Source organism: Heterocephalus glaber, unplaced genomic scaffold, assembly GCF_053883595.1.
Source record: "Heterocephalus glaber isolate CG9 unplaced genomic scaffold, H.glaber_assembly_v1.0 deba00000676, whole genome shotgun sequence".
NCBI lineage: Eukaryota > Metazoa > Chordata > Mammalia > Rodentia > Bathyergidae > Heterocephalus > Heterocephalus glaber.
Window position 1 is genome coordinate 26,222,995 of NW_028258156.1, and position 27,909 is coordinate 26,250,903.

A 27,909-nucleotide genomic window follows, 5' to 3' on the forward strand; every position below is an offset into this window, starting at 1 on the left:
GTGCTGGAAAAATTGGTTTTCAACTTGCCAAAGATTAAAACTAGACCTATATCTTTCGCCATGCACTAAACTAAAATCAAAATACATTAAGGATCCAAATATTAAAATAGAAACTCTGAACCAGTTGGAACAGAGGTTAGGTAGAACTCTTGAAGACATCGGTGTAGGAAAAGATTTTATGAACAAAACCTCAGTTGCCCATGAACTAGCACAAACAATCAACAAGTGGGATCTCTTCTTATTAAAAGGCTTCTGCACAGCAAGAGAAACCACCAGCAGTGTGAAGAAACAACCCACAATGTGGGAAAAAATCTTCACCTGCTCTTCCTCAGACAGAGGTCTACTATCTTGAATCTATAAAGAACTTAAAAAGATCAGACCTCCCAAATTTAAAGACCCAGTCCGAAAGTGGGCATCTGAAATGAACAGACATTTCTCAGCCAAAGAAGAAGAAATAGCAAATAAATACATGAAAAAATGTTCAACATCACTGGTCATTCGAGAGATGCAAATGAAAACAATACTGAGATTCCACCTCACTCCAGAAAGAATGGCTGCTATCATGAAATCAACCAATAACAAATGCTGGTGGGGCTGTGGGCAAAGAGGAACCCTGCTCCACTGCTGGTGGGAGTGTAGACTGGTGCAACCACTGTGGAAATCAGTATGGAGATACCTCAGAGAACTAGGACTGGAAGTCCCATTTGACCCTGCTATTCCACTGCTGGGGATCTTCCCCAAAGAATTAAAAGACTCATACCACAGTGATATATGTGCACCCATGTTCATAGCAGCACAGTTTATGATAGCTAAAACTTGGGAACAGCCCAAATGCCCATCAACTGGAGACTGGATCAAGAAAATGTGGGGTTTTTTATAAAATTGAGTACTACACAGCCATCAAAATGAGAAATTAGAGACATTTATAGCTAAGTGGATGCACATTGAGGTGATGCTCTTAAGTGAAATGAATAGGACACACATGTGTAAATACCGAACAGTTTCTCTTGTGTGAGAAACTGAAAGTGTAAATAAGGACTAAAATTTATAATAGGTAATGTGAAATAGGAAGAAAAGGGGCAAAGGGGAAGGAGGTGGGAGGGCTAGGGAACAGGAAAGAAGGGAATGGGATTAATATGAGAAAATGGAAAAATAGGAACAAAGTCTTTGTAAATAGGGAGGACTGGAGGGGTTGAAGGGAGGGCTGGGCCAGGGTGAAAAATAAGAACCAAGAGAGATTATGTAAAGGTGCAAATTTCCAATGATGAATGTCATTATATTGTATACCTAAAATGTACCAATGATTAGAATGAATAATAGATAATGCAAAATAGGAAGAAAAGATCCAAAGGGGTAGGGGTAGTGGGAGGGGCAGGGGAAAGGAAAAATGATGAGAAATGGAAATAAAGTCTTTGTAAATAGGGAAGGGTGGAGGGGGTGAAGGGAGGGCTAGGAATGGGGGAAAAATAACCAAGATGCATTTTGTAAAGGTACAATTCCCAATGAAAAATGTCATTGTGTTGTGTACCTAAAATGTACCAATAAAAGAATTTAATTTAAAAAAAAAAATTCAAAGGGCAGGGGATATAGCTCAGTGCAGAGCTCCTGGGTCCAGTCCTCAGTATCCTCCCCAAAGCAGCAGAAATGACCAGACATTTGACAAGAGCCTCTAACATGAGAGAGAGGGAGAGAGAGAGGAGACATAGACAATACAGAGGGGAAAGAGGCAGCTGTCTGGTTCCCAGTCATCAGGAAACACTGCAGCTGTGAAGTAAGATCCAGATGGTAATAAACAAGAAACTTTTAAACACTGAAAATATGATAGCATAAATCTGAAAAATTGAACAAAACTGGAAATATCTGAAGGAAGTAGAACAAAACGGTTAAAAAATGAGAGAATCAAACCAGTAGATCAAGACTAGAAAAAAATTGGCAAATAAAAATATTTCTAGAAATAACATGAATTTTCCCATAGAAACTGTATTCCATGTTCTCAAAAGATAAAGAGATTGTAGGACATTGAGAATAAAAAGAGCCCAGAAGTTCCAGGAGAATGGGGGGAAGTTCACAATTATAATTCTCTCTCTCTTTTTTTTTTTCTTTTTTGGTACCAGGGATCGAATTCAGGTCCTTGTTACAAGGCAGGCGGTAGAACCACTGAGCTGAATCCCTGGCCACACAACTAAATTCTTAATAAAGAAGAATCAGAATTTTAAAACCTTAGAGGAAAATAATTGCTGGCCTTGAATTCTATACCTTCTTTAAAAAAAACTCAATAACTTTAAGCCCAGCATGGTGCCATGTATCTTTAACCCCAGCTACTGGGGGCTGAGGCAGGAGGATTGCAAGTTCAAAGCCAGCCTAGGCAACTTAGTGAACAGCTTTGAAATCTGAAGAAGCTTGCCTTGTTTGTAGAGTCCTTGAGAGCAGAGAGAGCAGGGCTTCCTGGGAAGGAGTCTGGAGCTGCCGCTTGTGCGGCTGGGGCATGTGGTCCTGGGGGCCAGGCGTCTGTGCCACCTGTGGTGTGGCAGCCCCCGGGGTGCTTGATCTTGCTGAGAGGGGCTGCAAGATCTTCGGAGTGAGTCGCTGACGTCCGAAGAGGACAGTGCCATTCTGAGGGAACCTGGATGCCATAGCAGGGAGGCCGTGGTGTCGCCGGTCTCAATGGGGCCTGTGTAAGAAGACTGCAGTAGGACAGCATTGGGCCGCTGAGGGAAAAAGATGCACGCAGCAGAAGTCAGTGGAGAGTGGGCTCCCCCGGGAGGTGAGGTCGCCCTTTGAAACATGGAGGAAATTCTTAGGGGCTGTGAGAATTGCTGCTGGCTCCCTGGAGGGGAGGGATCACACTGACTTTCTCATTAAATATCTTCTGTTCCGTGAGTGTTTAAACAGTACATGTGTACTACCTTAGTAAGAACTTAATTTTCTCAGTCTGAAGAATTATACTTTTTAATTTATAACTGTATTTTAATGGCTTTAAATACAATAGTTACGTTACTGTCATTCATCAACTTATTTTGAGAGGGAAAGGCTTTCTTAAGTACTCTCTCTTCTGTCTTCCAGTTGTCTTGTGGAAGGAGATGCGAAGGAAGAAATCCTGCAGCCTCCAGAGCCCCACCCAGTGCCGCCCATCCTGACACCTTCTCCCCCGTCCTCCTTCCCGACGGTCACCACGGTGTGGCAGGACAACGACAGATACCACCCCAAGCCAGTGTTGCACATGGTTTCCTCGGAGCAACATTCGACAGACCTCAACAGAAACTACAATAAATCAGCAGACCTTCCAGGGAGAAACGAATCACCCATTGAACAGATAGATAAAAAACTGGAACGAAATTTAAGTTTTGAGATTAAGAAGGTCCCTCTTCAAGAGGGACCAAAAAGTTTTGATGGGAACACACTCTTGAATAGGGGACATGCATTTAAGATAAAATCTGCTTCATCCTGTACAGCTGATAAAATATCTAAGTCCCCTGAGTTAAGTGCAGGGGATGTGAAAGCCGATGACATCTCCCCGAACTCCTGTGTGGACTGCAGCACCCCACAGCTCAGCGCAGCCCCTGTGTCTCTCCCTGAGGAGCCCAGGCTGAGCGCAGACACACCCCCAAGACCAGACCGCCTGCCCCTCGACAGGAAGGGACACGCGGCGTGGTCGTTCCACGGACCCGAAAATGCCACCCCTGCCCCTGCAGCCTCTGAAGACAGATCCCCAGATAGCCACTGTCCAGCCCTGAAACCTCTGAGCTCAAGCCCCAACCCCCCCATACCAGGCGAAGCCCAGGACCATGAGCAGCCCAACGGTTCGCCACTGTTCCGAGTCCCCCTGAGTTTCACGAATCCTCTTCATTCGGATGACTCGGATTCGGATGACAGGAACTCTGATGGTGCTGGGACCAAGAACAAAACTAGCATTTCAACAGCAAGTGCCACAGTCTCTGCTGCCACCAGCACTGAGAGCATTTCCGCCAGGAAAGTGGTGCCCATGTCCATTGCTAGACACGATGCAGCAGGAGCGCTGCGTCCCGGTGCTGACAAAGGTAACGAGTGACCTCGCCAACCACACTGCACACGTTACCTGCAGCTGTCATCTCGTGCCGCGCTGCACTGCAGAGCCCGCAGTGAAACAGTAGTTTCAGATACTAATTTTTAAAAAATAAGATTGTATTTATTGTTACTGTAATTTGATCACATTGTATTAGGAGTCCTCCTTTCCCAAAATATTTCATTGGTTGTAACTAAATGCCCTTCCTCCCTCCTTTCTTCCTTCCTCCCGTGGGGATTGAACCCAATCCCCACTCCCCTTTTTTTTTTTTTTTTTTTTGGTACCAGGGATCGAACTCGGGTCCTTGCACTTGTGCAGCAGGCGGCAAAACCACTGAGCTAAATCCCCGGCCCCCCCAGTCCCCTTTTTAAAAACTTTTGCCTTGAGACAGTCTCGCTGAGTTGCACAAGCTGTTCTTGAACTGCAGTCTTCCCACCTCACCCTCCCAGAGTGCTGGGACTAGAAAATTTCTTTGCCTTTTCTTCCCTATTTCAGCTTTTAGGGTTTTGTTTTGGTCCCAACTTTATCTGATTAAATACTTAGAAATAATTTAGGAAAATAGAATCACTTAAAGTAAGTGACATAAGTACTGTATGTAGAATGGCTTGGTTGACTCTTTAATTTCACCTATATTTCTCACAAAGCATCAAGTCATCTTTTATTTCTCTATTTCCTTAACTGAAAAATACTTAGAGAACTTTCTTCAAAAATGCTTGCAAATAGGGCCAGGGATTTAGCTCAGTGGTTCCGCCGCCTGCCTCACAAGCACAAGGTCCAGAGTTTGATTCCGGGTACCAAAAAAAAATGCTTGCAAATTAAGTTGCTTTGTACCTTAAGTTTAGCGCAGTACTGGAAGCGACTGAGATTGTGGGCAGTTTAATTCATTCAGAAATGAGTGGCATGTATAGGGAACCTAGTTATCAAAGCTGTTGTTTAACTAATCGCTCTTCCCTAAGAAGTCTTGGCATTCCAAGATATGCGTGGATTGAGTTTCCAGGAAGTGCTAGTGGGCCTTCACTCCCCTCCATCTGCTATGGATAATCTTGGCTGCCTTCTTAGACAGGCCAGAGCGTGGGGAGCAGGCGTGTAAGCATGTTTACTCCTGCTCTGACGACTGGTGGCCATTAGCTTGTCAGTGAACTTCTGCAGTGACGTGTACAGAGTAGGCACAGCAATGGCTATAAACTTGAGAAGTGACTTCTTTTTGTATTCCTGACCCAGTACAGTGGTGCCTCAGTTCACAAACTTAATTCATTTGGAAAAGCTGGCCATATTCATGTTCCTGTGGGAAAGATGGCCAGCCTCGTCCTGGTTACCCAATGCAGAGTTCACAAACAAAAACAAAATTTTGCCAAATGCTTCTGTTTGTGAACCAAATTGTTCATAAACAAAAGCATTCATGAACCAAGGTATATCTATTACTGCCGATACTATGGTGTTTTTATATCCTAATTATGCATACTGTATGTGTGTGTTTTGAGAATATTTCATAGAGTAGATGAAGGTCTGAGATAGTTTGTTAAGTTACAGAATTCCATTTACCTGTTATCTGTCTGTCCGTCCATCCATCCATCCTGGTACTCAGGATTGAATCCTGGACCTTCGCCCTGAGTTACATCCCCAACCCATTTTCTATTTGAGACAGAGTCTCACTAAATTGCCCGGGCTTGTGCTTCGGAGCCAAGATAGCTGTGAGTGTTACTCCTGCTTTCCTCACGTGCCCTCACTGGCTGGTTTGAGATGACCTGAAGATTCCCCTGTGTGATGTTGCTAATCATCTCCCTGGTAGATTGCTTTATAAATTGCTACGTCCCTTGCAGATTAGTATTCTTTCTTTGTCTTCGGCATTGGGAATTGAACTGCGGGGCTCCTGCACATTCAGCAGGGTCTAGTGGTTCTGATTTCAGTCTGTCTCGGGCCTCTTGAAGGTGTCCAGGCGGCCACGTGGGCCTCACAGTGCAAGGTTTGCACAGCCATGTGACTCTGAGCAAAGTCTGCACTGTGCACGGCATCAGGGGGTCAGAGACGTGAGGCCCAGGCAGGAGGTGAAGCTGTTGCCAGTGAGACGGTTGAGCCAGGAAAGGACTCAGACATGTAAATACCAGTGGGACTGCGCCCTCCTCGTCCCTGGAGTTGAGGGGACAGGAAGGAGTCCAGGAGAAGCACGGCCGTGCCCGCTGTGCCGGCAGTCTGGAGCCTTCTCAGGAGGACTCGGTCTGTGTGTTCTTGTCCAGGAGGGGCAAGAGCGCTCAGACCCGTCTTTTGCTTGTTGGAAACTTACTTGATTTCTTGTCTTTTTTCAATGTGCAGCTTATCAGATGCGGTGAGTTAGCAGAGTGTTATGGCCGAGATGTGTGTGCTGTGTAGTGTTGTGTTTTGTTTTACTTCATCTGAGACAGTCTTATTTGAACTTGCTGTGTAGTCCAGGCTGGCCTCAAACTTGTGATCCTCCTGCCTCGGTCTCCTCAGTGCCATGATTACAGGTGTGTGCCAAAGCACTGAGCTGTATCCCCACCCCTTTTAGACATGGTCTCACTACATTACCCGGTGTCATTCCATAAGAGAACAGTGGGCCAGGCACAGACAAAATATACAGGGTCTTCACCTTTCCTTTCTCTGTCCTGTCATGTTTTCTTTCTCTCCCTCCAGCGAAAACTCAGAGGTTGAGTACTCTCATCTGTCCTCAGTCACCAGGCTGAGCAGACAGGCTTACTTGGTAGGTTGGTTGTGTTTCTCGGGAGCTAAGTTTGCTTCTACTGGTGAAAACCTTCATAGGACTTTAGTCAGTATTCTGAGAGTACAGTCAAATGCCCCCATTCACGAGGCAGTAAAGTGTTTGATAGCTGTACTTTTATGCATGTTAGAAAAACGACCAGCACCTCCTTTCAGTTGTCGGTGTCTTAAACATGACTAAAATACATAGCTGTCTGGAATGCGTGAGATTAAGAAGCAACTAGGAGAAGGCACTTTGTATGGCGGAAGTCACTGAGGGCTGAGCAGTCGAGTGCAGGCGGGGAGACTCCTGGAGCCCCGCGCAGTTGGGCCGAGAGGCAGCAGTGGGGACTTATCTGCCAGGGAGGCCAGGCACGCGGCCAGCTCTGGCCCAGCCTGGCAACGCAGGGGCTTGGCTAGACCCTCCCGAAGAACACTACTCATGCTCTTAGATAGCAGTGACAGGGACTTCTAGAATATCCCGGAGCTTTCTGGTTTTGCTTAGATGACATGTTGTTAATTTTTAATAATTTTTTTTAATTTTATGTATTTGATTCAGATGTTGATGTTAGTGAAGACTCACCTCCTCCCCTCCCTGAAAGAACTCCTGAATCTTTTGTACTGGCAGGTGAACATAGTGAGTGTCTCTTCTGTTTTTGCATTTACTTTATACTGTAATAATAAACTCTAGAACACAGGGTTGATTTTAATCTAGTAACTATTGTGTTGGAGAATTAAATTCAAAAGCAGATTTGAATTGATAGTCGCATGCTTTTTAAATTATTTATTTGAAAAATACTTTAAAATGGTTTTTAATTTTATTCCCTAAGATTGGTAGTAACTGTGTTTATATTAGATAATGGAGTTCATTGACATGCAATCATAAATATATTTGCAGTTGGTGTCTTTGAAAGTAACATGAGCTTTATTCAGTTGCTTCTCTTTTTAGTGTAAGTTAACATGTAATCTGGACTTTGGGTCAGCATGTCATCGGTGTTAACAAGGAGACATTTAAGACCACTGCGGGGCCGGGGATTTAGCTCAGTGGTTCCACTGCCTGCCTCGCAAGCAGAAGGACCCAAGTTCAATCCCCCGTACCAAAAAAAAGACCATTGGGGTTACCTAGTAAGAACTGAGAAAAAGTGATCGTCCTTCAAAGCATGAATAATGTACTTCTTCATTCCTCTCCTAACAAAGAGGAGAAGCAGCCTGAACATATTACAGTGTCTCATGTTCTCTGGAAATGCTCACAGTCTAACAAGATGCATTGCCAGTGTATTACTAATTTTAATTGAGTTAAAGGATGTTGAAAACAGTGAAGCAGAATACTTCAGTTGTCCAAGTCTGTCACATTATCTATAGATCACAATAGGTTGATGTCTAATTCATTTAATTCAATTTTAAAGAAGGAAATTCAGTTGTTCTTGAATGGATAGAAACTGCATTTTACGTAACTGATAGTTTCTAAAGTTCTTCAGTACCTGTTTTTGTTTGGACTTTAATGCAATGAAATTTTGAGAATTAAAAATATAATTTTAATTACAAGATTTTATTTTTCTCAGATATACCTATAGGATCTGAATGGAGTGAACTTCACAGTCAGAAATGGTCTGAACAAAGACAGTCGGAAGTGAGTCCTTTTAGATCAGAGAATCTATAGCTTAATATTTTTATGCTTGCCAATTTACTGTACAGTTGTTTGTTAAAATAACTATCATCTTAGGACCATTAAATACAGTTCATAAGTTTTGTTATGCATTCATGCTATATAAAATGTAAGATATGAAATTTTTGAAAAGAACGACCTACCTTCATAAGAATGTCACAGGTATTGTTTTCTCAAATTGCTTTTGAAATTTGTAAATTATACCATGTTCCACATCATTTTGGAGATGTGAACACAGCTATTAACTGTTGGGGGGGATCAGAGTACTATCCTAGTCTCTTTTTCCCCCAATACAACCCTTCTGGCCACTTCAGGTTTTTCTCTTTGGATTTTTCAGGAAATGTTTTGGTAAATATTTTTCTCCTATTATAATATCTCTGAAATAAAAAATGTGATCCATTTTAGTTGGCATTATAAAATAGTGATGTTACCCCAGTGATGTCTGTTAATCAGTGATGCCATAATTGGATGAAATGCAGCTGTGTGTTCCATTGTGCAGTAGCTTCTAGCGTCCCTGTTTTTGTCAGGAAGCTTCTACTCACAGTATAAAACAGTGTAACATTTTAAAATGTGAAGCCTAATTGCAGACACCTTTGTTTTGTTTCCCTTTGACATTGAAAATCTTGATGATAGACTTGGTTTCCTCACAGCTGCCTAAGCTGTGACTTGCACATGACACGAATGTGCTGTAATCGCTGTTCAATGTCTCCCTTGCAGGGCTTGGTAACCTCTGGAAGTGAAAAATGTGGTAAGTTGTAGTCCTGTAGTCCTCTGTAGACTGTAAGCATCTTGAGAGTGACTTGATTTTCTAGATTTCCAGAAGGATTCCTCATGGAGGCAGAGGGGATACTGTAAAGCCTGTAAAAGAATGAATGAGTCATAGTAGTTAATTTATTTTGTTACCAATCTTAGGCATTGATAATTAAATTCATGAATCAACTGTAATTTAAAAATCATCGCACTCCAAAAAAGTACATTAATTAACCACGAACTTGCTTGCCATTGATTTTCATATAAGAGCATTTCAGCTACAATTATTGCCTTAGAACAGGAGCATGTTTTTGTTTTTGTTTTTTGGTACCAGGGATCAAACTCGCCGGTCCTTGCGCTTGCGCAGCAGGTGGCTAAACCACTGAGCTAAATCCCCGGCCCGAACAGGAGCATGTGATATAGCTTCTTTAAGGAAATATACTATGCCAAGATCCAGTTTTATAAAATAACACCATGAGAATCTGCACATTGCAGAAGTGCTCACTGCAGATTTGTAGGTACCTTGGGAGAACCTAACACGATTTCCTTTGCTTACCGCCCCTGTATTTCTTTTTTTTTTTTTGGTATTGGGGATCAAACTCGGGACCTTGTGCTTGCAAGGCAGGCGCCGGAACCACTGAGCTAAATCCCCGGCCAGCCCTCCCTGTATTTCTGTTCATCAGGGCTTCTAAAATTATGGCCATGAAGCAGAATTTGCCATGTGTATGTGTGTTACTGGGGATTAAATCCAAGCCCTTTCCATCCTCAGCCCTTTTTTGAGGTTAGGCCTCTCTAAGTCATTTAAGTTGCCCTGGTTGGGCTCAAACTTGCAGTCTTTCCTCCTCAGCCTCCCAGGGTGCTAGGGTTACAGGTGTGCACCACCACACATAGCTAAAATGTGTTCTTTATAATCACTGCCTCCTTAAAACAACTAGTGTTCTGTGTCTGATGCTACAAAGCATGGTGATTTATTAAGGGCTCTGTTTGCATTTTAGATCATCCAGCAGCAGGTCTACCAGAGACTTGTACAGAATCTCCACTTACTGTAAATGACAAGAAAGATCAGATGACAGAAAGTCCAGCAGAAGCCACAGATATTGGTAATTTGTTTAATATATAATTTTAAAACCTTAGATAGTTAATGCTGGTGGTAGTGTATAAAAATCATTCACCATTCTTCCTGAATTTCCTTAAAGCAGAATTATCAGTCTTTTTATTATGATTTACTAAAGTTCTGAAATGATGCTTGCCAGGAAAAAGACATATATGATCAAAGTTGCTTGGAGTGAATCAGTAATAAATACAATGATTTATTCTGTTCCCCACTGAGATTAAAAACAAATATTAAATGCATTTTATAAGCAGTTCTTTTCTGTTTAGAAAGATGAATATATGAGTTTTTTTATTATTTTGTGATAGAGTTAGTCAAATGCTTAGGAATTTCTTTTAATGGGGTCTCACTGTATTGCCCAGCCTGGACTCAAGGGACCCTCCCAAGTAGCTGGGGCCACAGGTGCACCACTGCACTTGGCCACCATATTTCTTTATCAAAGCAATTATTTTCAATTACCCACAATAAATTTATAGTTGTTTGCAGTTACAAAGTTTTGTTTGGTTCAAACTCCAAATTCCTGCCCCAGAATTTGCGTGTTCGACAAAGTGAGGGTGTCTGGATGTGGTTTTAATAGTATAAAAGTATTTCTGAACATTGACCAGTTGCTGTGGTGTTTTCACCATAGGTTTTGGTAATCGCTGTGGAAAACCCAAAGGACCAAGAGACCCACCTTCAGAATGGACATGATTCAGGGAGTTACATCAGTCATACTGGAAAATTCAAGTGCCAGTGAATGCGAGATTTATAGTATTCCATCTTTAAAATGTGGGACTAACAGCAGTGTAGATTGTTACTATAATCTTTTTTTTTTTCCTGGGACCATCTACCTGCCTTATACTACACCTAGGAAAAAGTATTACATATGGTTTATTTTGTAATTTCAAGTATTATTGCCTTAATATCTCTTAACCCTGTTACACGCTGCTTGTAGACCTGTTAATACTTTTATGATAAAATTGAATTTAAGGACTACTCTTTTGCTGTTTTATCATGTATGCATTATTTTGTATATGTACAGGGCGAGTAGGTATATAATTTGATAAAGTTGCAGTCATAAAATAATATTAACAGAAGATGTAAGAAATTTCTGCATGATCTAAATTTTTGTGTACCTTATTTGTAAATTATTTGCCCTGAAGTTTTAGAAAATAGTTTCTGAATTTTAAAATTGCTGGATTCATCCAGCCAGCATTGCAGGTTATCAGAGATCAAAGATTGTAATAATAATACATTTTGTAAATTGTAAGCAAAAAGTTATTTTTATATTATATACCGTCTAATTGTTCATCCTAATTGTTCTTGTTTTCATCTAGTCATGGAGATTCAGTAAGTGCCTTGGAACAATATTGAATTCTCTTAGCTCATGTGTGTTACTTTAATATTTGAACTCAATTGGGATTAGAAGACTATCAGAATATGTGTATGTTTCAGAATATTTGACCTGCCATTAAAAAACAAAAATAATTTTACAGTGCCTACATGCTGTCTTGGTTTTTCATTCCTAGGACATTAGACCTGTCAACCCTTCTCGCTTACTTGGTCTTCATTTTTTAAGTCATGGGTTATGAGTGAAGTTTAGTCTGTTAATTAAGAAGTGGGAGGGTGGACATAGTGGCGCACTCCTGAAGTCCCAGCTACTCAAGAGGGAGAGGCGGAAGGTTTCATTTAAGCTCAGAAGTTCGAGTTCAGCCTGGACAATGTAGTGAGACCCCAGCTCAGAAACTAAAGGAGGAGGACTTCTGCTAAAGGCAGGACCCTCAAGTTCTAAATCCTTGGCCCTGAGTCAGCCCTAGACATCTTTCTCATCCTTGTCAGCCTTCTGGGAGCCTCGAGGGACACCAGAGGTGAGGTCAGAAAGGAGAGCTTGTTTCTTTCTGTCCCATGACTAGAGCACAGGTTACACCCATACATGCTGAGTCTGAATTTGATGTCGTGGAATTGGAATTGATACATGTCCACATTTTCCCTGTGCAAACAAAAGAATTAAGAAATTATGAGACAAAAGTGAGGTATAGTGATGATATGAGTAGAAGGTAGATTGTTGTAGAGAAGAAAATATTATAATCCTGTGTTAAAAGCTTTTAAAGCTAAATGGTCTTCGTGTTGATTCCTTAACATGTTCCCACTGTCTTGAGGCATTGGGCAGCTTGTACCACTGGTGGTACAAATGGATTTAATCATTTTTATCAGTCATTTTACCAATAAAATTAATAAAAAGCCACTTGATGGGACAGTCACACATGTACCACTGGTGGTTCAAGCCACCCGGCAGTGAGACATAGAAATTGCAGACCCCGTCATGAATATGGTAGAATTTTACAAGTTCAATGTTTTCTCTATAAGAACATGTTAATATAGTGGATACTTGGCATTCACAGGACAGGAATACTCATGTGGCATAGCATTTTCATCATAAAACTTAAGCTGAAACAAAGTATAACAAAACAATAGCCACTTCACACATGGAATAAGTTCTGTAATCTGGTCCTAAAATCATTTATAACTGGGAAGGAGTTTCTTAGACTATCTTCCCTGAAAGAGAACATGTATTTAGATAAGTAAGAAAATCATGTTAGTCATAACGTATACATGGTTATATATGTGCGACCACCTCGCCATTAAGCAGTCGAGCAGAATTAGCCACTAAGGAGCTTTCTTGGACTCTGGAATTTTCATGTGTATAGCTGCTGTTTATTGTTCATTGTTACAAAGTTTTGCATTTCTGAATGTAACACTGTTCATGGGGGTTTTTCCTCTTACCTTTTATTTTGCTCTTTATTTACTTTATGAGTTTCTCATATAAGGAAGGTCACATGGTGCCGGGGATTTAGCTCAGTGGTTTCGCCGCCTGCTGCACAAGCTCAAGGACCCGAATTCAATCCCCAGTACCAAAAAAAAAAAAAAAAGGCCACATGATATTTAAGCTTTTATTTCTGATTTATCTCACTTAACATGTTCTCAAGGTGCATCCATTTCCCTACAAATGACCTAAGTTTATCCTTTATGGCAGAGTAGTACTCCATCATGTGTGAATACCACATTTTTATCCATTTATCTGTAACATACAGGCTGCTTCCAAGATTTAGCTTTATGAACTGTGCTGCTATAAAGGGGTATGCATGTATCTCTGGAAAGTGATGTCTTCATCACTTCTGGAAAGATAACTAGAAGGAGAGATACTGGGTTGAATGGAATTTCTATTTTTAGTTCTTAGAGGACTCTCCACACTGATTTCCATAGTGACTGGACTAGTTCACATTCCCACCAACAGTGTAGAGGGGTTCATTTTTCCCTGTTCCCTTGCCAACATTTGTTACCTGATTTCTTGATGCTAACCATTCTTTGTGGAATAAGATGGAATCTCAATCTTGTTTTAATTTGCATTTTTCTAACGGCCAGCAGTGTTGAACATTTTTTTCAGGTATTTGTTGGCTATTTATACTTCTGAGAAGTATCTTCATTTCACCTGTCCATTTTTTATTGGGTCTTTTATTTAAGGGGGTTTAATTTTGAGGATTCTTCATATATTCTAGGTATTAGCCCTCTGTCTGTGGAATAACTGGCAAAAATTTTTTCCCATCTGTAGGTTGTCTCTTCACATTATTGGCTGTTATCTTTGCTGTGCAGAAGCTTTTGAATTTGGTATGTTCTAATTTGTTGATTCTTGGTACTATTTCTGGTGCCATTGGGCTTCTGATAAGTCCTTGTCTATGTCTTCAAGTTTTACCTATTTTATCTTCCAGCAGATTCACTGTTTCTGTTTTACCATTGGATCTTTAATCCCTTTTTTCAGTTTAGTACATGGTGAGATAAATGGGTCTATATTCAGTCCTCTGCATGTGAATAGTTTTTCCCAGCACCATTTATTAAAGAGGCTATCTTTCTTCCAATGTATATTTTTGGCCCCTTTGTCCAAACTCAGATGCTCACCTGTCACTGGGGTTGTTTCTGCATCCTCTGCTCTGTTGCATTGGTCCTCGTGTCTGTTTTTGTACCAGTGCTATGTTGTTTTTATCACTGGCTTGTAATAGAGCTTCCAATAATGTGATTGTGATCTTTTTTACCTCTGTTACCCAGGATTACTTTGGCAATTTTGGCTAACAATAATGGGTCTCTTGGTTTCATACAAATTTTAGGATTGTTCTCTCTGCTTCTGTGAGGAGTGCTACTGCTATTTTGATTGAGGTTGTATTAAATCTGTATATCAGTTTTGGAATTTTGGCCATTTTGATTATATTGGTTTTGCTATCCAGGAACAGGGACTATCTTTGCATTTCCTCTTCATCTTTTCTGAGGAAAGCAGTTTTCATTGCAGAAGTCTTCTATTTCTTGGTTAAAATAATTCCTAAGGATTTCATTTTTCTTGATGCTATTGTAAATGGTACTGTTTTCTTAGTTTCTAAGTGAGTTCATTATTGGTGTACAAGTATGCGGTTGATTTTTTGTGATTTTGTATCCTTTAATAACCTCTGCTGCTGAATTTGGTTATTCTAGGAGTCTTCATGACATTTTTTTGGATCTTCTATGTAGAGAATCATGTTATCTCCAAATAATAATTTGACTTCTTCCTTTCCTATACATACCCTTTTTGTTTTTTTCTTGCCTTATTGCTCTGCCTAATGTTTCAAGCACTATATTAAATAGGCATACTGATAGTGGACATCCTTGTTTTGTTCCTGATTTTAGAAGGAAGACTTTCAGTTTTTCCCTATTTAGTATGTTTGTCATAAATGGCTTTCATCGGGTTGAGATAAGGTCCTTCTATACCTGGTTTCTTCAGAGTTTTTTATCATGAATGGATGTTGGATTTTGTCAGCAGCTTTTTCAGAATCTACTGAGATGATGCTGTGATTTTTGTCCTTGCTTCTCTTTATGTGATGTACTACATTTATTGATTTGCCTGTGTTGAACCATCCCTGCACTCCTAGGATGAATCCTACTTGGTCATGATGTATGACTTTTTGATGATTTGTTGCACTCTGTTTGCCAATATCTTGTTGAAAATTTTTGCATCTATTTTCATTAAAGAGATTGTCCTCCAGTTTTCTTTTTTGGTTGGATACTTGTCTGGTTTTGGAATCAGGATAATGCCAGTTTCCAGGAATGACTGGGAATTTCCTTTCCCTTTCAATTTTATTAAAGAGTTTGAGGCCAGCCATGGTGGTGCACACCTATAATCTGAGCACTTGAGAGGCTAAGTCAAGAGGATTGCCGTGAGTTTGAAGACAGCCTGGGGTCCATAGAGAGTTGAGGGCTGGTCTGAATGACATAGAGAGACCTTGTCTCAAGAAGTAGAGTTTGGGAAATATTGATGTTAACTTTTTCCTTGAAGTCTTGTAGAATTCAGCAGTGAATTCATCAAGACCTGGGCTTTTTTTTAGTAGGTTCTTTATTATTGCTTTAATTTCATGTTACTGGATTATTCAGGGTTTTTATATCTTGGTTCCATTTTGGTAGTTCTTATATATCTCGAAATCTATCCATTCTGTCTCAGCTCTCAAATTTATTGGCATGCAGGTTTGCAAAATTGTTAATCTGGATTTTGGAAGTGTTGAGATTTCATCTTTTTCATTTCTAATTGTATTGATTTGTGTGGGTTTTTTTTTTGGTACCGGGGATCGAACTCGGGTCCTTGCACTTGCGCAGCAGGCGGCAAAACTACTGAGCTAAATCCCCGGCCCTTCATTGATTTTTTTTCAGTCTGAATTAGGTTAATTTCTGTTCTGATTTCCTTCTGTACACTACCTTTCGATTGTTCTTGTTTTTTTTACTGACATTATTCTTTAATTATAGAAATTGGCTTATTTTTCTTGATTTCTTCTGTGACCCACTGATTATTCAAGAATCTATTGTTTAATTACTATGCATATGCATAATTTCTGTGGTTTCTTTTTCCATTGATTTCTAATTTCATTGCACTTTGATAATATGCATGGTACAATTGCAGTTCTTTTGCATTTACTTAAGCATACTTTATGGGCTAGCCTGTATTCTCTTTTGGAGTACCATATGCTGCTAAGAAGAATGTATTTTGTTGTTGTATGGAACATTCTAGTTACCTATTTAGTCCGTTTGAAGGTTTAGTTCAACTCTGATATTTATTTTTTGTCTAGTTGATCTATTTGTGACAGTGCAGTATTGAGGTCCCCCACTACAATTGTGTTGATGTTTATCTGATCTTTTATGTCAGTAGTATTTCTTTCACAAAGTTGGACATTCTGTTGTTTGGTGTATATATGTTTATAATTTTGTTATTTCCTCATGTTCCATTGTTCACCTAACCAATATATAGTTCCTTTAACCTTTTTTGCCTCTTTTGATCAGTTTTGGCTTAAAGTCAACTTTGAGAATAGGATACCTACTCCTGCTTGTTTTTCATGGAACATTGTTTTCCATCCTTTTTTTTTAGTCTGTGAATTTCTCTTGGGGTTAAATGTGTTTCTTGTATACAGTATACTGTTGGATTTTGTTTCTTGATCCATTCTGCCAATCTGTATCTTTTGTTTAGAGAATTGGGGCCATTCACATTAAAAGTTATTACTGAAAAGTATTGACTTGTACCTGCCATTGCATTATTTTCCTGTCGCTGATTCATTTTCTTTCCCTTCAATTTAACTGCTCACCCTACCCCTTGTATTCATTCTATTAAACCCTTAAGGCCTTGTTGGCTTCATGAATCTTTCTAGGATATCTTTGAGCATTTTTGGAGTCCTGGTTTGATGGTCATGAATTTCTTGAGCTGGAATATTTATCATGGAAATGTCTTATTTGTCCATAAGTTTTGAAAGATAGTTTTGTCAGATATATCAGTCTGGTTTGGAAATTGTTTTAATTTAGAGCTTGAAATGCTTCACTCTAAGCTCTTCTGGCCTTTAAGGTTTGTGTGTGAGAAGTCTGCTGTAATTCGAAGGAGTTTACCTTTTAATTTTTTTTTTTTTTTTTTTTTTGGTACTGGGGATTGAACTTGGATACTTGCGCTTGCAAAGCAAGCGGCAGAACCACTGAGCTAAATCCCTGGCCTTAGCTTTAAATTTGGACTGATATGTTGTGGAGAAGTTGTTTTCTGATCATGGCTATTTGGGGTTCTATATGCCTCAGTTATTCTTTGTGTTAAATTCTTTCCCATATTTTCTTCTGCTATTTCTGTAAACAGGTTTTTTTAATGCCATTCTTGCTGTCTTCTGGTTTTTCATTAATTCCAATTAATCTTAGATTAATCTTTGCATCACTTGCCAGCTGTTGAATCCAGTTTTCGTTTTCTCTTCTTTTTAAGCTGTCTTTCAATAATTGGTCGCTGACAACAACCCTGTCTTCTAGTTCTGTCATTCTGTCCTCACATTGGTCACTTCTACTGCCCATACTTTCAGTTAATTTTTTAATCTGAATTTGTGTTTGGTACCTTTTCTTTTCTATACTGGACATCCATTCTGCTATTAATAGACATTGTTGGGAAAATTACACATTAAACTGCTGTGAGCATTTCTGCATGTAGGATCATATGACCAGTACTGATTTGTCAGTTTGATTGGATTAAGAGTCACCCACTAGGGCCGGGGATTTAGCTCAGTGGTTTCGCTGCCTGCTGGTCAAGCGCAAGGACCTGAGTTTGATCCCCGGTATCAAAAACAAAAAAGTCACCTACTAGGTTAGTAAAGCATGCTTCTTGGCATATTTGGTGGTATGGAGTTGTGACCTTGGGTTCTGTACACAATTCCTGGTCCTTTCCTCTCTGGTACTGTCTCCCTGCTCTGCTTCCCAGCCACCATGCACTACTTTTGTTCCACTGCACCCTTCCACCATGAGATTTTGCCTTGGAGCCAGCTGACCATGTATTGAATCTCCTGAAACCACAAGCTAGATTAAACCTTTCTTCCTGAAAGTTGTGGGTGTCAGGTACTATATCTCAGCAGCAAGAAAGTGAATACAGAAAATTGTTACTGGAGAAACGGGGACATTGATGGGATTGTACCTGACTATATGGTTTAGAAGCCTTTGGAACTGGTTTGTGGGAGGAGTTCAGAAAGATTTGGAGAAGTACACTAAAGAAGTCTTAGGATCCAAGAGGCAGTGCCTGCCAGTCCATTCTGGTCAGAGCTCAAAAGACCAGAGGACATTTCAAAACAGCCCAATGTTCAAGTTACGGCATGACTACTGCTGGCTGCTTTCAGCCAGATTTAAATATGAGAATCAGATGTAAAAAACAAAAACTTGAAAACCTTAAATTTTTGGCCCAGAAGGAACTACATGTAAAGTTGGGGCCAAACGAGGTGTGGATGCTGAAGAGATTAGTGCCATTGAAAAGAAATCAAGTGGGCCGGGGATTTAGCTCAGTGGTTCCGCCGCCTGCCTTGCAAGCGCAAGGACCCTGAGTTCAATCCCCAGTACCAAAAAAAAAGTAAGATGACTTGAAGGCATCTCAGAAATCAGCAAGACCCCACCATCAGAAGCTCAAGGGTGCAAAAGTGTAAACCTTCGCCAAGAGCAGCTTCCTTTCTGAATTCATTTCACTGTGCTCAGTCAGCCAAGCACCGAGAGGCAGATGCAGCCATGCCCTGAGGGGGACCTGGCTACTGTTTTCTGCCGACAGCAGACAGTGGCATTTTGCATGTGATACTAGTTTTACCTGTGTTCAAAATACAAGGGTTTTGGAGTCAGGAAGGCTTTCACCCAGATTTCAAAGGGAGTGTAAGAGGACAAAGCAGTAGAGTGTGGAAATGAAGCCAAAGGTGCAGGGGAAGAACACGATCTACAGAGGAAAGTGGTGGCCTCAGAGTGAAGCCAGCCAAAGAGAGCAGCCACATAGGTTGCAACCAGTGAGGCCATAGGGGTGGTGCTCCCCACAGCCTATGGAGCTCGCATCTCTACCGTGAGCCCGTACCCCACCTGCTTGATGTGAAGCTACAGGAGCTTGTTTGCCCTGCTGGGCTCATGGTGTTTCCCCCTTTCTCCCTTTTGGAATGGAAATACCTAACTCTGTACCATCGAACCTTGGGATTATGTAACTTTTTTTTTTTTTTTACAGAGGTTCACAGCTAACAGCTTCTCTAGAATTTCAGAAGATACTTGGATTTGGAGATTGAAAAATGCTAGAACTGTTGAGACTTTGGAGAGGGAATTACTGCTTTTGTTTTGTTAATAAAGAAGGAAAGAGGAGTTGAAGGGAGAAGAGAGGAATGGGAAAAAGAAGAAGCAAGATACATCACGTACAGGTACAAATTCCTTACGATGAATGTGATCATTGTGTGTATCTAAAATGTACCAATAAATGTTTTGCTTCCAAAAAAATTAGTGCTTTTCTGGTTGTACCAGGGACGGTTGTATTATGTTAAGAGGTGGCTGTTGTTTTTATTTGAATATTAAGTGTGGTTTAAGATGTGTTTGGGTGTGAAATTGGTGGTGGATTTGTGACCAGTAATGCTGATTTGCTAACTAAACTGGATTAAGAAACTTCATTGGTGGTTTGCGATGCTCCCGGGTGTGTGGGTGGGCGTGGAGCTGTGACTTCGGCCATGACACAGGCTTCCTAGCGTTCTCTCCCTCTGCTTCCTGGCCGCCATGAACGAAGCAGCTTTCCTCCCCCACCTCCTTCGGTTTTTGTCTTGGGGTCAGCCAGTCCTGTACCAAAACTCCGGAAACCAAGAGCTAAATTACCTTTCCTCCTTTCAGTTGTAGGTGTCAGGTATTGTGTCTCAGCAACGGGAAGGCTACTAATGTAGAGTGTTTGTGGATATCTGTTGGATATAAATTACAGAGTGGAATTTTCACAGAATATGCATATATATTTCAGCTTTCAGAGATACTGCCAAAATGTTATAAATTTGTTGTTTTGCTTAGCTACCAGGTGGTATGGCCAGTTTTTATTTTACCCATCCTCCTGGGTATGAGGTGGTATTGCCCTGCAATCTGAATACATTTTTCTGGGGATCAGAATGTCCGTGTACCTTGTCACATCCTCATGACAAGTGGGCATCTCTGTGAACCCCAGGGGCCTTAAGTGGGGACCGGTGTGTGCCCTGGCAGGGTGCCTGCCTCACATGTGGGAGGCCCTGCGTTTGATCCCCAGCACTGTGAAAAGAAAAACAAAAATTATTCACATTCCAACCAAATACTATTTGGTAGAATCAACTAAAGCTGAATATAAAATACCCTAAAATCTGGCAATTGTGAATTTGTTTTTCTCTTGAATCTTTTTCTTACTGATAGTTCTGAGTTACTTACATATCCTGCATTTAATCCTTACAGGTTTACTGTGATTTGCCCTTTTATTCTGTTAAAATATTTAATGAATAGAGGTTCCTAAATTTAATTTGATCAGAGCTATCATTCTTTACCTTTAAATTGATACTTCATGGTATCCTGTTTTGGAAGTCTTTCTCCATCTAAATAATGTCTCGTGTAGTTTTTCTAGTTTACTTTTCCAAAGGCATACATTCTGGTAACTGTACTGTTAGGCAGTTTTGTCATTATGTGAAGGTCATAGAGTGCTTACGCAGAGGAAGGTGGCATTAGTGTCCCCAGGCGATACAAATGTATGTGACCACACCGAGTGTACAGTCACTTGGTGACCAACACACAGTCAGGCCACATGTGGCTCTCTAATGTTTCTGCCCAAATCTACAGGGTTAATGTTTTGCATGCATGGAACAAGGTAGATTTTGTTTTCCCTTGACAGATCACTTGCTAAGAAAACTGTCCTTTTCCCACTGCTGTAGTGTTGTCATAAATTAGGTGTCCATTGATTTGAGGTCAGTTTCTGTCATTGTTTTCTATTTTATTGGCTCTTCTTGTCATGATATTTTAAATCCTGCCTTTTCCCAGCTGTGGTCTTTTCTCACAATTAATTTTTATACAGCCTGAAACACCTGATAAAATCTATGCCTGTTACTTTCTGTGTAAGGCGTAAGGTGAGCTCTGTAAGCTCCACTCCGACCTCGCGTGTAAAGCTGCAGAGGCCGTTCAGTGTCTCCTTTTCCATCACAGACGCCATCAGCTTTCCTTTGGGACCTTTTTTAATAAATAATACCTTTCACTTCATGGACGTACATCGATAAGCAGAAAGCGGTAAGACGCCCAGCTATATGTCAGGACAGAGCTGACAATGACGCGCTCGCCTCGAGGAACGGCCTCTGGGATAGGGTATGTGTTGTGACTTTTGCCTGGACAGAAGGAGGAAGCCTCCTGTGGGCAGAGCTCCATTCTGCTTGAGGGGTGTGAGCTGCGTCTTTTGCTAGCTACTCCTGTCACCTGTGGACATCAGACTGCAGTTTCTTCAGCCTTCCAGCCGGGACTCACACCATCAACTCCAAAGAGACTTTGCGTCCTCGATCCCTCCTGTGCTGCATCTTCCAGCTGCTTGGACTGAGCAGCTGCTCGGTCCTCACCTCAGCACGCAGGGCCGCTGTCGACCTCCTCCTCTGCTCTAAGCCTCCCTAAGGAAACCCACATAATTGCACAGTGGTGCACAGTATTCGTCATTCATCGGTTCGGGAGGTTCAACAAGTACCAAATAAATCATTTTGGCTGGAAAGGGTCAGGAGGCAGTGGACACCCATCTGTGATAGCTTGTGTGCCAAGTACCAAATGAATGGGTCCTGGGACAAAGATTTTCACATCAAAGTGCTTTGAATATGGAATTCAGTGAGTTCTACAGCAGTCGAGTACCAAGGTATGACTGTATGTGCATGTTGTCTGTTGATTTTCTTCCTCAAGAGAACCCTAACCAATACATGTTCTTGGGGTCACTTTTTTGAATATGCTGAGTTTTAGATAAATGGTACATCTGTCATCCAGGAAGTGATATTCTGTCCACGGGCAGAAATATAATTTTACAGTTCAAAGAAATGTCTAGACTGGGAAGGAAGATTAGGGCAATAATACAGACATGAATGAAACCGTGAGCGTGCTCAAAAGAGCCCAGGAAGAATAAATGAGCTTATCTGATACTGAAATGAGTTTTTGTATGAGTTAGTTCTGGGAAATCTCTCCATTTCTGATTGTTAAAACGTGATTTGGGTTAAACATGGACTCCGTGTGTTACCTGGGTGAATGTTATCCGCTCCCTTCCATCACCTGATTGATTCTACATACTGGATTCTGATCCTGTCACCCCACCTTCCTCACTACCTCCAGATTGTTCTTTCTGAAAGGATTTGGTCTTTTTCTAATTGTTACTTCTCAAAATATTGCCTATGATAATGTTTCATCAAAACATTCAAACCTGCCCAGGTTCTGCTAATCTAGAATTTATGGAGTGTGCTTAAAAGTTAGGCCCAAGGCCCTGCCCTGGACCTGAGTGACAGTGGGGCTAAGAATGTGTATTTCAGGCAGGAACCCTAGCTGATTTTGTTGCATAATGAAGTTGAAGAACCAGGCTTACAGGATCAAATCCAAACTCCTTGGCAGACCACATAAGACTCCCCTACCCAGTCCAATTTCTGTCTGCGGTGACTTGTCTGACCTTTGCTCTCTTTATACTTACACTCCAGCCATGATGAACTACTTGGAGTTTCCAGAGCATCTGCAGCATAGCCATCACATACCTCTGCCATTGTCCTGGTGTACCCTACCCACCTATCAAGACTTTGTTCAAGTATTGTTTCCTTTATTAAACCCAGCCATCCATCCTGTTTCCACCCAATTCTATCAACTGACCTGTCTGCCCGCTGTGTTTATCATTGTGCAGTACTTAGAGTTTATACTGTACTAAACTGGCTTCTGCTCAGGAGAAATTACTATGAAAATTTGTGGAAATACTGGTATTAAACAAGCAGCTAACTACAAAGTAGAGCTAATTTTGAATATAAGCCTTTTTCTTAAATATTGTCCTTGCAGAGTACAAAATAAAAGCCTATTGAATAGATGAATCAAATCAAAGATCACATTAAAGTAGCAAGTCCATTTCTGCTTTTATTTTTTTTGGTACCGGGGCTGGAACTCTGGTCCTTGTACTTGCAAGGCAGGTGGCAGAACCACTGAGCTAAATCCCCGGCCCTCTACTTTTTATTTATATTCCCAACCACTATTAAGTCTTTTTCTAACTTTGTACCTCTTTACATAAAGCAACCGAGAAGATACACTTATGGAATAATCGTTTATATACCTGCTGCTGGAGCCAGCTCATAAGCAAAAGAGTCACAACCATCATCAGCTTTACCGAGTGCTTTGCCACGAATGTATCTATGATTTCCAAACTTGATGTTTGACTCTGTGCTAAAAGATAAGAATTTTTTTTCCATAGTTAAAACTAAGAGGATTTTGTGCTTAACATGAAGGGGAGCAATAAAGAGAAATGTAATTTGCAACGTACAGTACAGGAGAGGAATTTCAGTGAATGACATCTTAATTATAGTTAGCCTTAAAATATTTTTGATTACAGTATTTTGCTTGGAATATGTATTTTATTGCAATATGTGAAATCAGTTTATTTCCAAATACAAGATGAAATTGGGTTAGCTCACTCCGTGCTGGCTTTAGGAAAGCGCTTGCTGCCTCTTTTTTTTTTGGTACCAGAGATCGAACTCGGGTCCTTGCGCTTGCGCAGTAGGTGGCAAAACCACTGATCCCCGGCCCTTGCTGCCTGTTTAATTAAACAGGTACCCTAATGGCCTGCTTTCAGTGGAGATGTTAGATATCCAAATTCATATTGTGTTCATAGCTTTCTAAATAATGAGACATGACAATTTCAGTTTTCCTTTTTTCTTCAGATCCTTATTACACAGCTTGTTATGGCTTATATCTAGACGTCCCGCCAGAGCCGCATGCACTCATAGGTGGGGCTTTGGGGAGTGGCTGGATTAGGGGTGCATGAACTGCGTCATGGGTGTGTGGTACTGGTTAGTGCACTGACTGGCTTAGCACAGTTCCGGGTGCGGGTGACAGACTTCCTGAAGAGAGAGGGCCCCAGGTGTGGGTGGCGCCGACCAATAGGCTTGCGGCCTGGATGGACTAAAAAGGGAAAAAAGGAAGAAGTTTCTCTGCTTCCTGCCTACCGTGCCACCCCGCCCTGGATCCAGCCAACTGTGGACTGAAAAGTCTAGACTCCAAATTAAAATAAACCTTTCCTCCTTAACTTGTGTGTTGGGCACTTGGTTCCCAGCAACGGGAAAGTAACTGAAATATAGCTCAAAACGTCTAGAAACCCATTCTGGCAAATGGAGAATTGCAGAACCTTTTTTAAAGATTGGGATAAGATCCACCCAATAAGCAGCCTTTGCATTTTATGCTAAATATGCAAAGTAGATGTAGTTTTAAACATAAAGTATGTTTTTGTAACAAATTTGCTGCAACCTCTTTCCTGTTATTTGTCTTCAAGGTGCATAAATCTTGTAAAGTATCCAAGTGATAAATATTTAGATTGTAAATAAGTTAACCAGTGAAAAGCAGTGATGCTCGGCTGGCTCAGGAGATGAGAGCCTGTGTTCTAACTACAACAAATCTGGGCTTTGATGAATTAATGGGGGAAGGAAATTCCAAAGATTCCAGTCATTTTACTTTTTTTTTGTACAGATAACGAGGCATATGTACTGTTACCATGATTTAATGTAATAGCATTTGTGATTTTAGAATTCATGCTAATATTTGAGAAAGAACATGTTCTTCAGCTACTGTGGATTTCTACTCAAATAGCCAAGCATGAAGTAAACAAAAAATATTCTAAATTTCTCTTTAAAATTTATTTTTCTGGAAAATGAGGACCAAAAAAGTCTTTCTTCATAAAAAAAAATTCCACAGTAGGATCAATAGCTTATTAAATATACAAATACATGTATATTTGTGATGTTTTAAAATACCGTGCCTTTTAAAATTTAGTCTACATATGTAATCTGCTCGAATATTTCCAGTATTTTCTAAAGCAAGAATGTGAAAAAGCATTTAAGTAGTTTACTGTGTTAAACATAAAACTCAGTACTTAGCTTTTCTTATTGTATTTGAAATTAGTATACAGCTACATTCTGCATGCAGCTTCTAGGCAAAAATTTTAAAATACCAACCTAGGGACACTACATAGTAAATACTGTGTAAAAAATATAATAGCGATTAGCTGAGATAACATTAGCAAGAAGGGTTTTGGGGGGTTTTTTTGGTACCAGGGATCGAACTCGGGTCCTTGCGCTTGCTAGGCAAGCGACGGAACCACTGAGCTAAATCCCCGGCCCGATCAAGAAGGGTTTTTCAATTAAAATTCCATAGGTACACTTTCATTTGTTTCATGGTTTTGTCTTGTTTTGTTTTCTTAGTACAGAAGATCAAACTCAGGACCTTGTGTTTGCCAGGCAGGCCGTGTGCCACTGAGCTACATTCCCGGTAACTTTCATTTGTTTTAGAAAAGTAAAATGCAGCTTGTGGGGAAATCTCTATTGCTATTCAAAATGACCAGGGATTCTTAGATCTTTATGTCAAGCGAGTTGGCCATTTTAATATTAATTATTCCTTATACTAATATAATTTAAATTGAAAATTTATTGGCAGAAGTTTTACATTGAGGCTGTATTTATACCTATATTTATGTTTATTATTTAAGCTTAAGACCAAATAGTTGTAAAAGATTCTGTGTCCCAGAATTCAAAATATTTCATAGCTTTTTAGCAGTTGGAGCAGCTCATCTAAGCTTTTCCTCATTCCATCAGATGGGGGCAGCAGAGCAAACCGAGAGTAAACCTAGAGTAAACGCTGGGCTCAAGAAGTCTGTGAAGAACAGAATAATAGCCAGTCTGCGGGTGTCTTTGAAGGGCCTGCGGCCACGTTCCCCTAACCACTTCGAGGGGACCCGGGTAGCTTGGTGGAGGCGAGGCCTGGTGAGGAACGCGGTCCCCGTCCAGCCACCCGACCTCGGCTCGCTTCCCATTCAGCCTGCGCGCCAGCCAGTGGGGTCGCCGCAGGCGGAGGCGCGCGATTGAGAACACCCTTCGGATGAAAGTCATGGTGACGAAGCCAGAGCCTTCAGATCGCTAACGTGTGTCGGTTCGGGTTTGAGTGCATAACGATGCCGTGCACCCCGAGGAGCTGGAGCGTGGACGCCACACGGCTGGTCTGCTTCCCTTCCTTCCTCACAAAGGGGAATTTAAGCCGCGCTCCTGCTCCTGCACGCTCCTCCTCTGTCCGCGCTGCCTCCACTGCGGGCCTCTGGATTCCCCAGCGGAATCCGGGAACCTAGGAGCCGCGGGGCGGTTACTGCTGAGTCAGGGCCTGCAGCTGGGCCTCGGTGGAGACGCCGGCCTGCTTTTCCCGTCCCTGCTTCCTGGCCGGCAGCAGCTTCCGGGCCGAGGCCGCAGCCGGGAGGGTCCCCACGTGCCCTGGCCAAGCCTCGGGGTGCCCGGGTCCCTGGCCCGCGCCTGTGCCGAGCCGCTGGGCTCTGAGGTCCCCGGGGCCTGCGGACCGGGAGGAGTGCAGCCTGCGAGGGATCGAGGCCTCCCGGGGAGGTCAGCCCGGCCCTGCCCGGCACGCAGAGAAAAGGCAGCCCGCGAGCCCCTAGCAGCTGTGCCACTGGGAGAAAGTGCAGTCTGCCTCGCAGCATTGTGTTGCGCAGCCACGTGTAACGAGAATCACGGTAAGGGGACAGGAAACGGGGCGTGAGCATGTGCAACCCTGGCCTACTCCCCCGTCTGCGCCCCCTTCCACGGTTCACAGCGCGGGTGCTTTTTCTTTTCCTTTCCACGGCAGACTTGGTGACAACAGCGAAAATGATGCTGGGCGTGGTGCCTGTCATCCCAGCCCTCCGGAGGCTGAGGTTGAGGATCACCACAAGTTCGGGGCCAGCCCGGGCTACCTAGCGAGACCCTGCCTCAAGGAAAAAACAATCAAAAGGCTGTAGCTTCAAAAAACAAAACAAAACAAAATCTTAAAAGGGGCCGGGGATTTAGCTCAGTGGTTCCGCCGCCTGCCTCGCAAGCACAAGGTCCCGAGTTCGATCCCCAGTACCAAAAAACAACCCCCCCCCCCAAAAAAGGCTGTAGCTAAAAGGCAAGAAATATCCAAAGGCTTAAACCTTAGCTAGAAATGTACCTGTTTATTTACTAAAACTTGGCAAGAAGCACCTGGCCCTGCAAAAGCAGTCAGTTGATTTCTCAAGTGAGAGGGCAGCAGTCCCGTCAGCTGCCAGGTCTGTCAGGCTGTAAGACTCGCTGTGCTGCTCCAGGGCCAGAGCCTGGGCTGTGCGGAGTGAGCGCGGCCCACGCAGACCTGCGCCCTGCTCCCGACCTGCGCCCCGCAGCTGTCGGGGCCGCGTCCCCCTGCCCGAGCCGGATCCGGTCAGCGGCCGGCGGATCCCCAGAGCAAAGCCCACAGCTGCGGGCCGCAGCCCTGGCCGCGGGGCGGGGACTCAGCGCCGGGAGGCCTCCGGCCCCGCCCAGAGCCGAGAGCCGTGCTGCGCTTTCTCACCCCAAGCCCGGGCTGGAAGCCTGGTCCTCAGCTCCCGGGAACGCGCACGTCCAGCTCCGCTCTACAGCCGCAGCTCTGACCAGATCCCCATTAGGCGGGGAGGCTGCAGTTAGCCTTGAAAATGCAGTGTTTTTAGAAAAGCAAGGCAGTGTTTTTATTTTGTAATTGTATTAAAATCTGAAAAGAAAGCATCTGTATGCGTGTTTTTCTAATTAATAAAATTTTACTATGTAGCAGTATTCATTTCAC

The 27,909-nt window shown here is 42.0% G+C and overlaps 1 protein-coding gene across 3 annotated transcripts in view; it reads left to right on the forward strand.

Moving 5' to 3' along the window:
- Ptpn12 (protein tyrosine phosphatase non-receptor type 12) overlaps positions 1-27,848 on the forward strand; it is a 97,323-nt gene extending 69,475 nt beyond the window's left edge. For 2 of the 3 annotated variants that reach the window (XM_004839737.3, XM_021253963.2), the window contains exons 13-18: positions 3,064-4,037; positions 7,314-7,391; positions 8,317-8,384; positions 9,138-9,168; positions 10,166-10,270; positions 10,910-11,762. In XM_004839737.3, coding sequence (XP_004839794.1) covers positions 3,064-4,037; positions 7,314-7,391; positions 8,317-8,384; positions 9,138-9,168; positions 10,166-10,270; positions 10,910-10,971 — 1,318 coding nt within the window. In that variant the 3' untranslated portion in view covers positions 10,972-11,762. Of the gene's footprint in view, positions 1-3,063; positions 4,038-7,313; positions 7,392-8,316; positions 8,385-9,137; positions 9,169-10,165; positions 10,271-10,909 lie in introns of all 3 variants that reach the window. The other variant, XM_004839736.3, reaches the window with a different exon arrangement.
- Positions 27,849-27,909: the final 61 nt, after the last annotated feature.